The 15,076-nt window shown below is 34.2% G+C and overlaps 1 protein-coding gene across 10 annotated transcripts in view; it reads left to right on the forward strand.

The window, feature by feature from the left end:
* Window positions 1-15,076, forward strand: part of DIAPH2 (diaphanous related formin 2) — a 191,553-nt gene that overhangs the window by 62,672 nt on the left and 113,805 nt on the right. For all 10 annotated transcript variants that reach the window (XM_040572808.1, XM_040572804.1, XM_040572801.1 and 7 more), the window contains 3 exons: window positions 7,576-7,677; window positions 9,147-9,241; window positions 10,544-10,645. In XM_040572808.1, the coding sequence (XP_040428742.1) occupies window positions 7,576-7,677; window positions 9,147-9,241; window positions 10,544-10,645 (299 nt within the window). The remainder of the gene's footprint in view (window positions 1-7,575; window positions 7,678-9,146; window positions 9,242-10,543; window positions 10,646-15,076) is intronic.

The raw sequence follows: 15,076 nt of genomic DNA on the forward strand, positions 1-15,076 counted from the left end.
AAAAAGTTGCTATTAGTATTTATCAAAGCTGTGACTTCCAGTCAACGTCACAGGGCACTGGTTACTGGTTATAGAAAATAATGGAATCTCTTAAGAAAGATAATTCCCCAATTTTTAAAATATAATCTCTCCCATATGAATTTAGGCTTTGGATTCAATGACTATGAAAGTATCCCTTTGAGTTCTGCTTGTTATTCTGTTTAATAAAACAGTAAATATGACCATATTACCAGTGTTATTAATACTGATAATTACTTTCTCAAGCCTAGTAATTGATTTTTTTATTCTTTTATTTTTAAGTTTAAATTAGTAGGAGAATACAGTTCTTTTTAGGAAGCATTTAATGGAATTTTACAAGTACTAGGTCAACAGAAATGAAACATAATGTAGTTAACTGCATAGGTCAGACTGTATATCCAGAATACATTAAATTACACGTAAACTACAGACTACAGTAGATGGAGGATTTGGGCATTATAATATATACAAGTGAAACAGTTTTTCATGCAGGTTTGTTTTAAATATTGATAATAGCGAAATATTTTTAAAAGGGAGAGGATATTGGAAGGTGCATTTGGGGATGTGTGTGGTTTTTTTTTTTTTTTTTGTTTAAACATTCAGTCAGGGACTTCACATATCAAATAGCACAGTGTGTGTAGTGTAGGGGGACCTAAAACTTCAATTTTAGTAAAGACTTAGTCTGTGCACCAATATCTACTTAACTTGGGTGTATAAAGGGGTTTTAGATCTTTCAATTCTTTTTAGCTTCGTTATTTATAAAATTCACTTGGAATATGAAATTCACGTGTCTTTATTGGGAAAGATGTGCCTGTTCAACTGGAACAGTAGTCGAACTATTCATTTAAAAGATTTTTGCTTGCCAGACTTGTCATAATAATAGAAAATGAGTTTATGAAATTGTTGATGAAATAAGCAGTTTTTCCAATGTTTTGTTTTACTTTGAATTTTTTTTTTTTGGTCTGGAAAATACTTCACTATTCTGCCTGACAGTCTGTTGTGATAATGACCTAATATGTGAGGGGAAAAAAATAACTGGGACATGAGACTGTCTAAATTAAAATTACTATTATAAGAAACATTTTATTTTATTTTATTAGACAAATGTGTTTTCTGACCCACATAGAAACTTACAGTATTACTTCTAAAATGCATTGGCTGATCTTTTTAGTAATTAGTCAAGTACTGATGCATAGACAGTGAAAATCTATGATGTCTCAGTGCCCAGCAAAACCCACCAGTGATAAATGCCTCCTTGTAGAAAAAGCCCTCTTTTTTTTTTTTTTTTTTTTTTTTTTTTTTTTTTTTTGTGTGTGTGTGTTCTGTGTTGCAGATGTTGAAATATGGGCAGTGGCAAAAGGAGAAATGGGGTAGGCAGTCCTGTGGCTTTCTGCCTTGTAAATATTCATGGAGGGAATATGAGAGAAGTGTCAGTGGAAGAGGTTACAAGGTTTTATTTCAGTTTCCTACAACACATTATACAAGACAGTTAAGTAGGCCCCATTGAGGATATTTTCAGTTGAATCATTTTTTGCCTGCCGCTGTTTGGTTTCTAATGGTCAGAAGGAATTTCTGTGATCGTATTTGCACATATTTGCAAAATGCACGTAATACATCTTGCATGTATTTCTGTGACCACTTGTATTCCTTTAATTGTTGCTATTTCCTTAGTCTTCCAGAAAGATCAACATCTTTTGGATGGACTTTTATCAGTGTAAACAGAAGGAGGCAAACTTCTGTGTGTTGTTTTTATTTTTATTTTTTGTAGTCCAGGCATGTGCTGATAAAAAGCTGGAAGCAACTCTAATATGGAATGGTTATTAAAGTACATTTGAACTGTACAACTAAACTGCACAAGTTACATACATTTTTCAAATTGCAGTTGAAAATTAGGCTAGTTTACAGCCATTTTAGGGTAATTTTAATAGAACAAAAATATTTAATATAGTCATTATGTGATAGTGAAATTTAATAGCGGTTGCTTGCATTAGAAGAGTAAGTAATAGGAATACCTTTGCTTTTTTTTAACAAAAATTTCTTGTAAAACTAAGGTTTTTTTCTTCCATGGAGCAGAATCTGTTGGTTGATGTCGCCTTCTTCAGCCTGATTACATTAATTAGGCAAAAAACATATGAGATATGATGTTCCATGTTTTTTCTCCTGCTGGTTTACTTTTTTTTTATTTATTTTTTTTTACTTTTTTCTTTACTAAGAATTGTTTTCAGATCAATTGCTTGCTTTCTTTGTAATATTTTTTTCTTTTTAGTGCTATATTAGCTATTTAGCTATTCTGATTGCAGAAAAAGGACAGAACAACAGCAGGAGTGCTTAATTTTATGTCAGGAATTGATAACTGAGTGATTTTAGGTGAACCTAAAAATGCCAGGTGGCATTAGGAATAAACATGAGATCACAGCTGCTGACAGGATTGATGGAGGGTGTGGCTAGCATCTGTTAATGCTCCTGCATTTATCTCTGGATATTTAGGGAAATGGTTTGTGGTTTGTCATGTTTTCAGACCAAATGACAGTGTGGAGACTAAATACGTTTGGCTACCAAGTGGCTTAGGTCACAGGAGATGTAATTTATGAATTCCATGAAATCCTACATAACATGTTCTGCAGGAGAGGTGATGCAGTCCAGGAGAGAAGTTGTGGTTTCAGCTGTGCTGTTCAGAGTCCAGGAGCAGGACCCTGACATCTTCCAGAATCTGGGATCCATTGAATATTCTCTAGCTTAATCAATTACTGAATTAAATAAAGAATATCTCCTCAGTGACTGGTTTGTTCAACTTGTGCTGTTGTCATTGTCGGGGCTTACACTGAAGATGCTTCTAGACACGTTTGCACTTACAGATGATCAAGTTTCTTTGCATAGTTTGTCTGTTTCCTTGAGCATACAAAAACTTTCTGGAGTTCAGTTTTGTTGTCTGGAACAAAAGGTTCATCATATTTTGTTCACTGAAATAAGTGGTTGCTGCAAGTCCACAGGCTTATGCCACCAGCTATGCTAACCAGGCCTCACTTATGTGAACTGATGCATTTCCATTTCAGTGAGGAATTGTGTGGTGAGACAAATGGAAGGATTTATTGTTGGTGTATCAGTGAGGAAAGAGTAAGCGCAAGTGTGAGACTACCATTATATACAACTCTATTCCCTGTGCCTTTCTTTGACTTTTATTGACTTCGACTCTTGTTGATGAGCAGGCTCAACATGAGCCAGCAGTGTGCCCAGGCAGCCAAGAGAGCAAGCTGCATTTTGGACTGCATCAAACAGTTTATCCGGCTGGTCAGAAAAGCTGATTCACCTGCTCTAGTTAGTGTTGGTGCAGCCTTGCCTTGAATATTGTGTGCAGTTCTGGGCTCCACAATATGAAGACGATGTTAAGGTCCTTGACAAGATCCAGAGGTAGACAGCAAAGGTAAAAAGGGCTGGTAAGGTATGTCCTGTGAGGGGAGTCTGAGGGCACTTGGGTTGTCTGGTCCGGAGAAAAGGAGGCTGAGAGGCAACCTCCTTGCTCTCTGCAACTCCCTGAGGAGGGGAAGTGCAGAGCGAGATGCTGGTCTCTGCTCCCTGGGAACCGATCACAGGACACATAGCAATGGTGTAGAGCTGCGCTGGGGGAAGTTCAGACTGGACATTAAGAAAAATTTCTTTACTGTGAGGATGGTCAAACACTGGCACAGGCCTCCTAACGAGGTGATTGCTTCCCCATTTCTGTTAGTTAATGAGGATATTTGGATAATGTCCTCAATACTGTATTTTAACTTTTGGTTAGCCCTGAAGTGGTCAGGCAGTTGGACTTGATGATCCTTGTAGGTCCCTTCCAACTGAACAATTATTTTTTAGTTTATTACTATTCTTGGGTACCTCTGCAAGTAATAGCTGATCAGTAACTTCCCAAGGTCACCAATTCAGTCATGCTCAAAGAAGTTTCATTTTCTAGTTAAGTTTACTGAATTTTTGTGGTATAAAATATCTGTTTTATCATTCAGTGACTTTCAGAAACTGTTAGGGTCCCATTTACTTGGCATTTTTGTATTTCTAATAATTTGTTGTGACTTTACAGTAGCTGAATAAGAAGCAAGTATAGAACAATATTTTTGAAAAGCCATATGTGCTTATTTATATTGGTACAGAGGTTTAAAGTACTGGTGGTAGAACTTTTTTTTAATTAAGTCTCTGAAGTATTTCAAGATCTTTGTGTATATTTTTTGCCACGGTTATCATTATTCTTGTTAGAAGTATTTTTTTAATATATTTAACATTGTTTAGTGTCACTTCTTTTTTGTTTAGATCTTATGTGGGTTTCAAGTAGTGTACTTTTTGTGGGATTATATTAGTTCCCAGCTGAAGGCATCACTAAAGGTACCCATTTAAGCAGCATGTGCATTGGTTGCATAATGATGAACAGAAAACAATGCCTTGCAGCATGTTGCATCAGCTTTTTTCCTCTTACAGTGATAAACAAATATGTTTTTACTAACACAATAGAACTCAATTCTGAATTTACAAAGTAGGTTATATAACATGGGGATTCAGATATTTTTCTTTTCTTCAAAGAGACATCTGCATGTGTTAAAACTCCCTTTCTTCCTTCTGCTTGATCATGTTGGCTCTCTCTACCTTTCCCTCTCCTGTCTGCTTTAGAAAGTTGGTAAACAAAAGTAAAACCAACCAAAACATTCTGTAGGTATAATCAGTGCGAGATAACTGTGCATTACTAGTTTTTTTGCCACTTCAGTGAATGATTGTTGATGGCTTAAAAAAAAGCTTGCTGCTTCTTCCCTACTAAATGGAGAATTGCACTAAACTACATCTGTATGAAGCAATACAGATGTTTTAGCTTCCAGATTGATTTTTTTTTTTAATCTTTTTTGAGCTACCCTGTGTTAACTGCTGTAAAATCCTTATTCATCTCTCCCTTCAACTAGTTCTCTGGCATCAAGATAAAAAGCCTGTCTCTTGAAATAGGCACTTGTGCCAGGAATACCTGAAAAGAGTTGGGAGGTTGGTCAGCAGTAGTATATTGATTCTTAAATGTATCAAGTAGTGTTTTATTTATTTAATTCTTCTTTAAAAATCTGTAATTTGTGGTTCTGTTGCAGTCAAGTCACTGCTAAAATGGACTGCATTATCAGAGGGAGAAAGAGGCTCTATAACAGAAGAGGCAAAAGCATGACTTTTGATAGCACTCTGCTTAATGTAATCAATCAAACTGTGTAGAAGAATTTCTGGTAATTTAATGTCTCTTCTGCCTGTGAGTCTTAAGTTGGTAAGATCGGTGTAGATGCTAAACAGCAACTTTGGTGTAGTCACCAAATTTAGTTGTGATTTCAGTTATTTCTCTATCATTTTTCTGAATTGGCATGAAGGTAACTAATAGTTCTTAGTCTCATGCTTGAAAATATTTGAAGAGTAGCTGTAGTTTGTTACAAAACTTCTGAAAGTTTGGTCTTTTGTGTTGTAAGTTTGATTACTAGTTTCACAACACCTAGAGAAATGCAATCTGGAAACAGTTGAGGAGGGATACTATTGAAAATTTGTTGTTTGCCCTGTGTGGACTCTGGCTCATAAAGCTGTTTCTCTTCTGTCTGATCAGGTGTATGTGAATTATTACTGGGAAAAAAAAATCCTTTGTGTGAACTGACATTTGGTAGCATATTTGCTTCTCTGGTTTTGTATATTACAAAATATTTTTGTTAGCCGTGCAGTTTTTGCAAGCCTCAAGACAAATAGCACTGGCTTTGTGTATTTTCTTTTAGCTAATAAAAGAACAGGTTTGTCTTTAATGTTCGTGGCTGATTGACAAGTCTCGTACTCTGTAAGCAGATTATAAGGATGTATGTTCTTCACCATATTTCCAAAAAGACTTGATTATATATGAAAATCAGGAAGGCTTCATTAAAGGGGTGAAATTAGGAATAAGTCACTTACCTTCTCAAATCATTTCTCACACCTGTCTCACCAGACACAAATTCCTGCTTTTCAGTAATTTCTCTTGCTCTAACAGAACTCACAACGTTTATTGCATTGTCATGGGAGAAGTCATTATTAACTCTTGGATTATTTTTTTTATTATTATTTGTTGAGCATCTGGTTTTATTTCCATGTTTAACCGAGAACAGTTAGTGATAACGGTTTGATTATTTCATGGACTGTCACCTTAGGATTTTGAACTGTAGTTCATTGGGTCAGTGCTGGTCGGAATTTTGAGTATTGGCTGTCTGCAAGATTGCTGCAAAGTTGATGTGTAGCTCTGTCCTTTTTCAAATATATAGCAGGCTGGTCATATGTGGCTAGGCTTGCAAAATAATAGCAGGGGAAGAGCAAGCATTACGTTGTTGAACAGTCTTTTCTGCTTAGCTTTCTCTGCTTCAGGCTTTTTAGAGGTAGCTCGAGATAAGGGAACTGTCGTGGACTAGCTTAGTTTATGCGGGTATGCAACCGCGCAGGGTAAACTATTTATTCAAGCGATATAAACCCAGTAGTATTATTTTGAGATGTTTTCCTGCTAGTAATGTGTATGAGGTGAAAGTAACTTTTTTTTCTTTAAGAGGTTGAAACTGAGGCTTAATGTTACTCTTAACACTAAAAATAAACGTGTTTTCTTAGGAGATAATTGTAGTGAAACCCATCCTGATGAAACAGCACAGCAAAAAAAAAACTGCTCTGAGAAGAAAAACATTTGGTCTGCTTAAAGCTTCCTCTTAATTATACTTTAACGTTTTTCAGTCACTTCTGACTGACTTAAAATGTTCATCAAATTTTATTGAACATGTTAAGTTTCTGTTTCTTCAGTGCCAAATATGTTCTGTAATATTTAAAAGGAAATAAACCCTTGCTAATGGGTTTACGCAATACTTTAGCAAATTCTGTAAACATTAAGTACACTGAATTATGCAGAAAATCAGCATATATTTTAAATATCTGAATACCATTTTACTTTCTGTATAATTTTAAGTACTGAATATAAAGCTAGCAATCTTTGTTACTTATAAACAAACGATAAAAGAATCCAATTTAAAATATTTTTTAAATGTTTTACAGTGTTTTTTTGGGGTTTTGCTCTTTACTAGGGACAAGACATGCAATTAGTAAAAACCTACCTCTTCAGGTTTATTGTGTGATGAATCTAGAATAATTTATCTTACTGGTTTTGGGTTAACTTCTAATGCTATCTGAGATACTTAGATGTCAACAGAGGGCACTCACGTGCTTTGTGGTAACACCAAATCAGTGCATTTTTAAAGGTGTTTGGAATAAACTGGACTGAAGATATTAGAACTTGTGGATTGAAAATACACAAAAATACATAAATATAATGTGATAGTACATGAAAAAATTGTCATCGTCTTATTAAAAATTTCATTTCACTTTCCTTCTACTTAGATAAATGTGTTATTTGCTGCTTTAGATATTTTGCAGTACATTGAGGCAATGGATTTGCATTTTCTTGAGCTAATTCTTATAGATGCGTTGTTACTGCTTTCTGACTAAGTTGCTATTAGTCTCTTTAACAATTGTATCAGAATTTAATAAATACATTCTTTACAGCTAAAAAGGCAATAGAAGAAACAGAAGAAAAGAAAGTAGCTCAGTCGAAGAAAAAGATTAAAGAATTAAGAGTTTTGGATGGAAAATCTGCACAAAACTTATGTGAGTGTCAAATATTATAAATGAATAATTATCATGTCCACATGGCTGTTCTTAAATATTCTTTCCTTGTTTAGATGTGCAATATTTTTCTAAAAATTGGCTAATGTGAATGTAAGTCTTAAGTGCAGAGAGGTTTTATGTAAGTATGATCTAAATTCACTGTACAGCCTTGGAAAATTTAAAAAAAAAAAAAAAAGAGAAAATGGTGTAAACTTAAATTTTAATTATACTTTCTTTGTAATTAAAGAGTTGATTCTTTCTCTAACTGCATTAGACTAGAAGCATAATTAAGTGATAATCACTGATTCAGGGAACACACAGTTTTGGTGGGTTTTAGGTTTGGCCTCTCAGCTCCCATCCCCAGTGGATTTTTCTGGTTAAAGCAGTGGAGAAAGAGCTTGATGAGGGCTAGACTTTTGAAGAGACAAATATTGCCAAATGGGATAAATTAGGTGCAAATACCACTATTTTAAATTATAAAGAAAACAGCACTACCTATTATTTTTAATTTGCTTTTCCATTTTAAGATGGAGGGAAATTGATTTCTGAGAGTAGTAGATTTTTTTTTTTAATCCGCAGTAGAAATACCTTAAAATGCCAGTAGTCCATCTACACTTGTGGTAAAGCAAGTATGTAAAAACAAATCTGTGCATTGTTTATTGCCACATCCATGAATACATTTTCCTAAGCAGAAAAAGTGCTATGACACAAGTGATATAAAATTTTAAACCAATCATTGAAAATATGGTTGTAGGAAAATCAGACATAGTAATTGGGTTGAATATACAGCACTTCATAAAAAACAATGTATCAGTCTGTCTGCGTTAGGGATATTTTACATTTTATGGAATGGGGTTCTGAGATGTTGTAACATCCTGGGATCAAATTATTTTACAAACATCATCTTTGAAACATATACAATATATATAGTCTCTCTTATAAGCTTAGTTACTTAAAAAATGGTAGAGGAGTTAGAGTGTGTGTGTATAAATATATTGTCGTTGCCTTTGACAAGGAGTTTTTTTAGAATTTTATGTAAATACTCAGCCAGTTACAAATTCACTACAGCTGTGTAGACCAGGTTGTGAAAGCAAAAGTAGCAGCTAAAGTCTTATAATGGGCTGAACATGTCTGTTTTAGTAGTAATGCAAGTATGTTGCTATTCATAAAAAAAAAAAAAAAAAAAGACTTAATTCTGACAGATAAATAATACTGCTAGGAAGCAACTGAGGGTGCAAAAACAGTCCAAATTGTTGTCGTAGTTTGATTTCTTAGAAATGACATTTATTATAATTTCAATTGAAATTATACTTCATATAACACTTGGTTTATATAGAAAACTTTCTTGTTGTGAGTTATCTTAATTTGGATCAAGATACATTTTTTTGAGTTGTTAGAACTGAAATTTGCATTCCTACATCCATCTTCTTTGACCTTTTGGATTCTAATGATTTCTTACTGAATTACAGCAATATTTTTGGGTTCTTTCCGTTTGCCTTATGAAGAAATAAAAAATATAATTTTAGAGGTTGATGAAGAGAAGCTGAGTGAATCCTTGATTCAGGTATGTGAAAAATGTTTGGTTTTGTTCATAGTGTGTTGTACATACAAATGATATAAAGGTGCAAGAATTCAAAAGTAACAATAGTGTAGAGTTTTCTGGATATCAGCTATAAATATATCACTTGAATTTAGTGTTTTGTTTATTTCACTTCTACTTTTGTATATGGTTACATATGACAGTAAAACTGTCTTTAAAAGGCTCTTAAAAATTCTTTCTTTTGAAAGCGAAAATTCATAATGTAGGAGATTAAAAAAAAAATCTGATTCTAGTTTTTGAGCATGAGACAAATGTTTACCTAGTTTAGACTAGTGGATAATAGAGTTTCGGAAGGCTTCTTGTTGAAAAACCTCTGCTTGTCACTAGTGATAGATGAAACTACTTGAATGTTTCAGGATACTGCTGCAGTGCAATGCAAGACCAACCAAACAAACAGAAAGAGTCTATAAATCAGACCTGCTTCTGAGCGTCTTTGATCTTATTTTAAGGCCAAAATCTGTCAGCCAGAGAGATGAAAATAAGGAGTACAGCTTCTTTACATGTCTCTGGTTGCTGTCCTCACAGTAGGAGGAGAGCAATCTCTGTGGAGTAAGAGCACAGCAGAGAAAAAGGCAAACCTGAAATGGTATACAGATGTAGCGCACTGATGATACGGATGTTGAATTACTTCCTCTTAATATCCTACACAGATTATTGATGTTATCGTTACCAGCTGATCCAGTCTTCACTAACTGATACTTTTCTAGCTAATGTAGTAGGCTGGTGTTTGTCCTTTCATCCTTTGTTGTCCCCTGTTTGTGACCCTGTCCTGGTTCCCACAAGGCTTTCTAAATTAATGTTTTCTTCCTTTCTTGGTCCTGGAAAATGATTATTCCAGGGAGATTGGGCTAAACTGGTCTCTACACAGTTAGTACTTCATCACTTCGTCAAATTTTAGCATGGATTTTTTTAAGCAAAATTTATTTTTTTTTAAAGATGTGACTTTTAATATAAGATTACGTTACCTCCACAAAAATCTTAAGTTGTTATCAAAATGCTATAGAATTGCACGTTTCATAAACACTTTGCTTTATCTGTCTATAACTTTTAAATACTGTGAAGGCATTCTTCAAATTGAAGACAGTGCTGATGTCTGTATAAATTACTGGTTTCATTTGATTTTTATAGTGTCTAAGCTACGTAGATAAAATAAGTTCCCTATAATTTCCTCATGTATTTCTGTGTTGTGTTGTTTTAAACATTTTATTTTAAGAAGCCAGCTCATTTGTTATATCAAGTTTAATATAATGCCTTTTTTTATTTTAGAACCTAGTGAAGAATCTTCCTGAGCAGAAAGAACTTAATGCCTTAGCTGAATTGAAGGATGAATATAATGATCTTGCTGAGTCAGAACAATTTGGAGTTGTGGTATGTATTAGTGCAGTAATTAACTGGAGAGTATTATTTCATCAAATAGATGAAACTTTAAAGTATATTGGTTAGTGTTATTGCACGTTCTGCATTAAGAAAATGTTGCTGTATTTATTGATCAGAAACAGTCTAAAAATCTCTGTAAATTCATACTTGTTTTCTTATGGTAGCGATTATAGCATGTGATTAAGAACATTAAGGCATTTCTTTGCCAGACCAAGTCTTTAATCTGATTCTTGTATGATGTTTTGCATGGAACACTCAAGTATTTATTGTGCCTAGAGTGTTCTTCATAACCGTTTTATGAAGTCTTAGAAATTTAACTTCTTAAAGATCCATTTACTGTGGCACTGACAACTTTGATAAATTTATTCTTCTTTATTGAAAACTGAACATCTGAAAGTCATGTGCTCGTAATATCTCAACTCAGGTTTTATCTTTTGGTAAGATATATCTGTACATCTTAAGGTTTCTTGGTAGAAAGAGTTTCATAATTGCACTCAAATCAATAGAAAGCTTTTTTAGGAGTTGGACTGGATTTTACTTGTGGGTCCATTCCAATTTGGGATATTCTATCATTCTATATGATATACATGTGTGTATGTATACACCCACATGCATATACGTACAGTATGTATGTGTACGTATACATATACTTACGAAACTGCTTTAGAAAAAGCATGGATTTGTAATAGAATTGAAATTTAACATCATATTCTGTTGCTTTTACTAGTGTTCAATAAATGTATCTATTACAAGGGAAGGGATATCAGGTATAATGACTAGAACCTGTCTCTGAATGAAATCATTCAGTTTGCATAAATTGCCAAATACATGCTGGTAGGTGATTTTATGGTACCAAGTATTAAGCTAGGACTTTGAAGATTCTTGTTCTGGTTTTCCAAAGACTTGATAAAGCCTTAAGCAATTTAGTTTATCATTTCACTTTAGTTTTGACATTCTGAAAGACTATAATGATGATCGTCTTTGTAATGTATTTGAATGTATTCTTAACACCAGAGGAGCTAGGCTTGGTGTTGTTGGAATTTTACAGTGTTATGTAAACTAAAAAGTATTAAAACAGAAATGGCAGTTCTTGAAAGAGTAGAAACAGCTTTATTTTTATATATGTGCGTGTGTGCACGTGTGTGTATATGTATATATAAGCAGTCTCTGCTTTGAGTGTAAGCTGGCTTCAGAAATACCTTTCGAGTGATTTGTTTGGATTCAGGGAACATGATTTGAACTAGTGAGATTTTTGTAGAGGATATAAAAAAATGAAAGGTATCCATGACTTCTTTTGAAAATTCCTAGGCAATTGATTTTAGTTTTTTATAAATGGTATAAAGTTCCAAAAACATCATTTCAGAACAACGAGGAAATTTGGTAGAATATGAACATATTCATACCTAATATTCCACCAGATTTCCTTGTTGTTCTGAAACATGATTTTGGAACAGTTTATATTATGTATTATTTTGTATTTATTATAATGTAATATTTATATAAACTCTTTAAAACCCCTGGAGGAATATGTTGTTCCCTCCTGTCATGTAACAGACATTTCTAGTGACTAAAATGATGTGATAAAATGACAATAGTGCTTCCAGCCCTATGGCAGAAAGGGCTTTTAATCTCTAGGAAGGAAGGCAGGCAGGCCAGAACAATTGCACTGTCTGCTTCCTGCCTACTTCTGAAATGGCAACAAGCAAAGGGTGGCAGGGAGTGACTGATGTATCAAAAAAGCCAAAGTGGCAAATTGTGTAGATGTTGTGCAAGGAAAACACAGGATGGAAGCAAGCAGGGCAGAGGCACTGGGACAAATGACTGGTGTCTGTGAATTCCTTTCAGTTAACCATTTAAAATAACTGAGAAAATTCAGAAAATTATGCTTAATGACCTTGAATTTTGAAGCATTACTTATAGATGTTTCTTTTTACTGCTGTAAGGTATTTCATGTTGCACCTTTGATCTTTGTAACTGAGATTTTCTCCCAGTTTGATGCCTTCTGCACACTGCAATTTATAAACATCATACCCTCCTTGTCTCTTCAGCTTCAGTCTTTCTCACCATTCAGTTTTTGCTGCATTTCTCTCTAGCTTTTACATAATGGTATTTCTGGAATGATACACTGTATATCTACATCTTCCCACCATTCTGCTCTCTGGTGGGTAATGGTAAATTATTCTCCTGATGAGGAAGGATGAGGCTGAACTCAGTTTTGTCTATCTTCGGTGTCAAAAATGTTTTCCTTACATACAGTCAGAAGTTCCTGAGCACCATCTTGTCTTTTGCTCTTGCTCTATCACTATGCGCTTTCAAGAATCATCTGCGTCTTCTCTGTTTCTTCGCTTTAGGTAGTTACAAATGGTAGTCAAGGGCAGCTATTCACTAAAGAACAGGTATTGTGGGTTGATCTTGGTAGACAGTTAAGCACTGCACAAATGCTACTTATTTCCTCCTTATATCCCCTCCCTACAGGGTAAAAAGAAAGGAGTGAAAGAAAGCACAGAAGTTGAGATTAAAAAAAAAAAGTTCAATAAATGAAGGAGAAGTGGAAGAAGAAAAAACAAAAGTGATGCAATGGCATCTTTCTTTCAACTCCTAAACTTACCGTGCACCTCCTGTCTATTCACTGGGGGGAGGCAGATTGAGAAACAGAGAATGCTGTGACACTGTGCAAACACTGTTCGGCAGTAATTAGAACATCACTGTTACCAGCATTGTTTTCATCATACATGAAAACAAAAAAAGCACCGTACGGTCTGCTATGAAGAAAACTAACTAATTCTAGCCAGATGCAGTAAAACAGATTAGTCAAACTTGATTGTTGCTGCCAAAATTTGTTTGCTCTTCATAGGCTTACTTTAGAAGCATATATTTTTTTTAAGAATTGAGGTAACTATATTTGTTCATTTATGCAAAGATGATCTGCTGTTCATGAAGATAAAATTATTTATCCACTTTAACGTGTTCAGAAGGTGTTATGAAAGAACTTGCAACTTCATCTGAAATTCTGATGGGGCATAGGACAGGCAAGATCAGGTTTTGCATTTTGTACCTATTTTGGTCATATTTGACCACTGGATGTGTAATTTTGGTAATATGCTAATACACTGCTGTTAGAAAAAAAAAACTGATAGTAAACTTAAGGTGTAATTATTATAGGTATCAAAATGTTGATCTATCCCTGTGGAAACATTTCTTTGTAAAGTAAAGAAAACCTGCAAAATAGTCTTCCGTTATTTGCCATATATTTGCATTCATCTTGGTTGAATGAATATGACTTTGATAAATGAAATAACATAACTGATGCTCTCGTTTACTTTAGCATGTTTATATATGAATTGGCTGCACAGTGAGTGTAAATTAATTTACCAAGTGCAAAGTGACTTGACAGAGTGCAAAAGCTATTTCAGTTTTCTGTTACCAGACATAATACTGAGTGTATGATAATATGTGGAGAATGTTTTTGTTCTCCTATTTGGAAGATTTTTTTCCTTTGATCCAGAAGACTAGAAGAAGGACTAGTTCTCTTGCGTTGTTTTCATTTAGTGGTAAACCAAAAGCAATTAATGAAGTTGGCAAGATACAAGTACTGTGTATTAGGTATGTGTAGAAAGTAGGTGCTCTCAAGAGACTTCTTACCAGAGTATGAATTCATGCCAATTGGCTTTGCTGATACCTGAAAAGCACTTGACCTGAGAAGGAGTAGCCTTGGGTTTTAACAGTTGTTGAATAGTTCAAATTTTTAATCAATCAGTTTTCTAGCAATTAGATCTACTGCTTGCTTAATGCTTTCTCATTCCTTCTATGTAGTATTATGATTTTTTTCTTTTTCCGAAAACTATGCCACTAATTGAAAGTGGCTGGGGAGACTGTATTCTCTCTCTTGGTTGCCTTAGAAACAGATGATCTTGGATTTATCTCACTTGTGATCACTACTGGATTGAATCTAAACGGTTCTTGTTTTTTAGTCAAATCTTATTGAAGAAGTCATAAAAATATGCTTTTTTTCAGACAGTCATGATATTTATCTGTGATTATTTGTTTTGAGGAATGACTGACTACAAAAGTTCACGAAGGATTTAAAAGCATGTGATGCAGTGTTAACCGGAAAAAAAAATGCTAAGTCAAACATATCAAAATGGCGATGTTTACCTCATGGAAGGCTTGAAGCTTGTTGGCATATTCAAATTTATTTCTTACTAAACCATATGGTAAAATATTGCTTTCAGGATATAAAGAGTTTTACAACTTTTTTTGATGCCATTTTGAATAAAAACATTAATTAGAGCTTGCCCTGCAAAAGTCACTTAATCACTTAACTTGCTTTGACTTCCATTTACTGTAGCACAGTGAATGTAGATTATTTTCAGGACAAATGTTTTCAGTATGACATTTGTGAGATAGAGAATGATTAGAAAA

The sequence above is a fragment of the Cygnus olor genome, chromosome 13 (genome assembly GCF_009769625.2).
Source record: "Cygnus olor isolate bCygOlo1 chromosome 13, bCygOlo1.pri.v2, whole genome shotgun sequence".
In the NCBI taxonomy this organism is placed as follows: Eukaryota; Metazoa; Chordata; class Aves; order Anseriformes; family Anatidae; genus Cygnus; species Cygnus olor.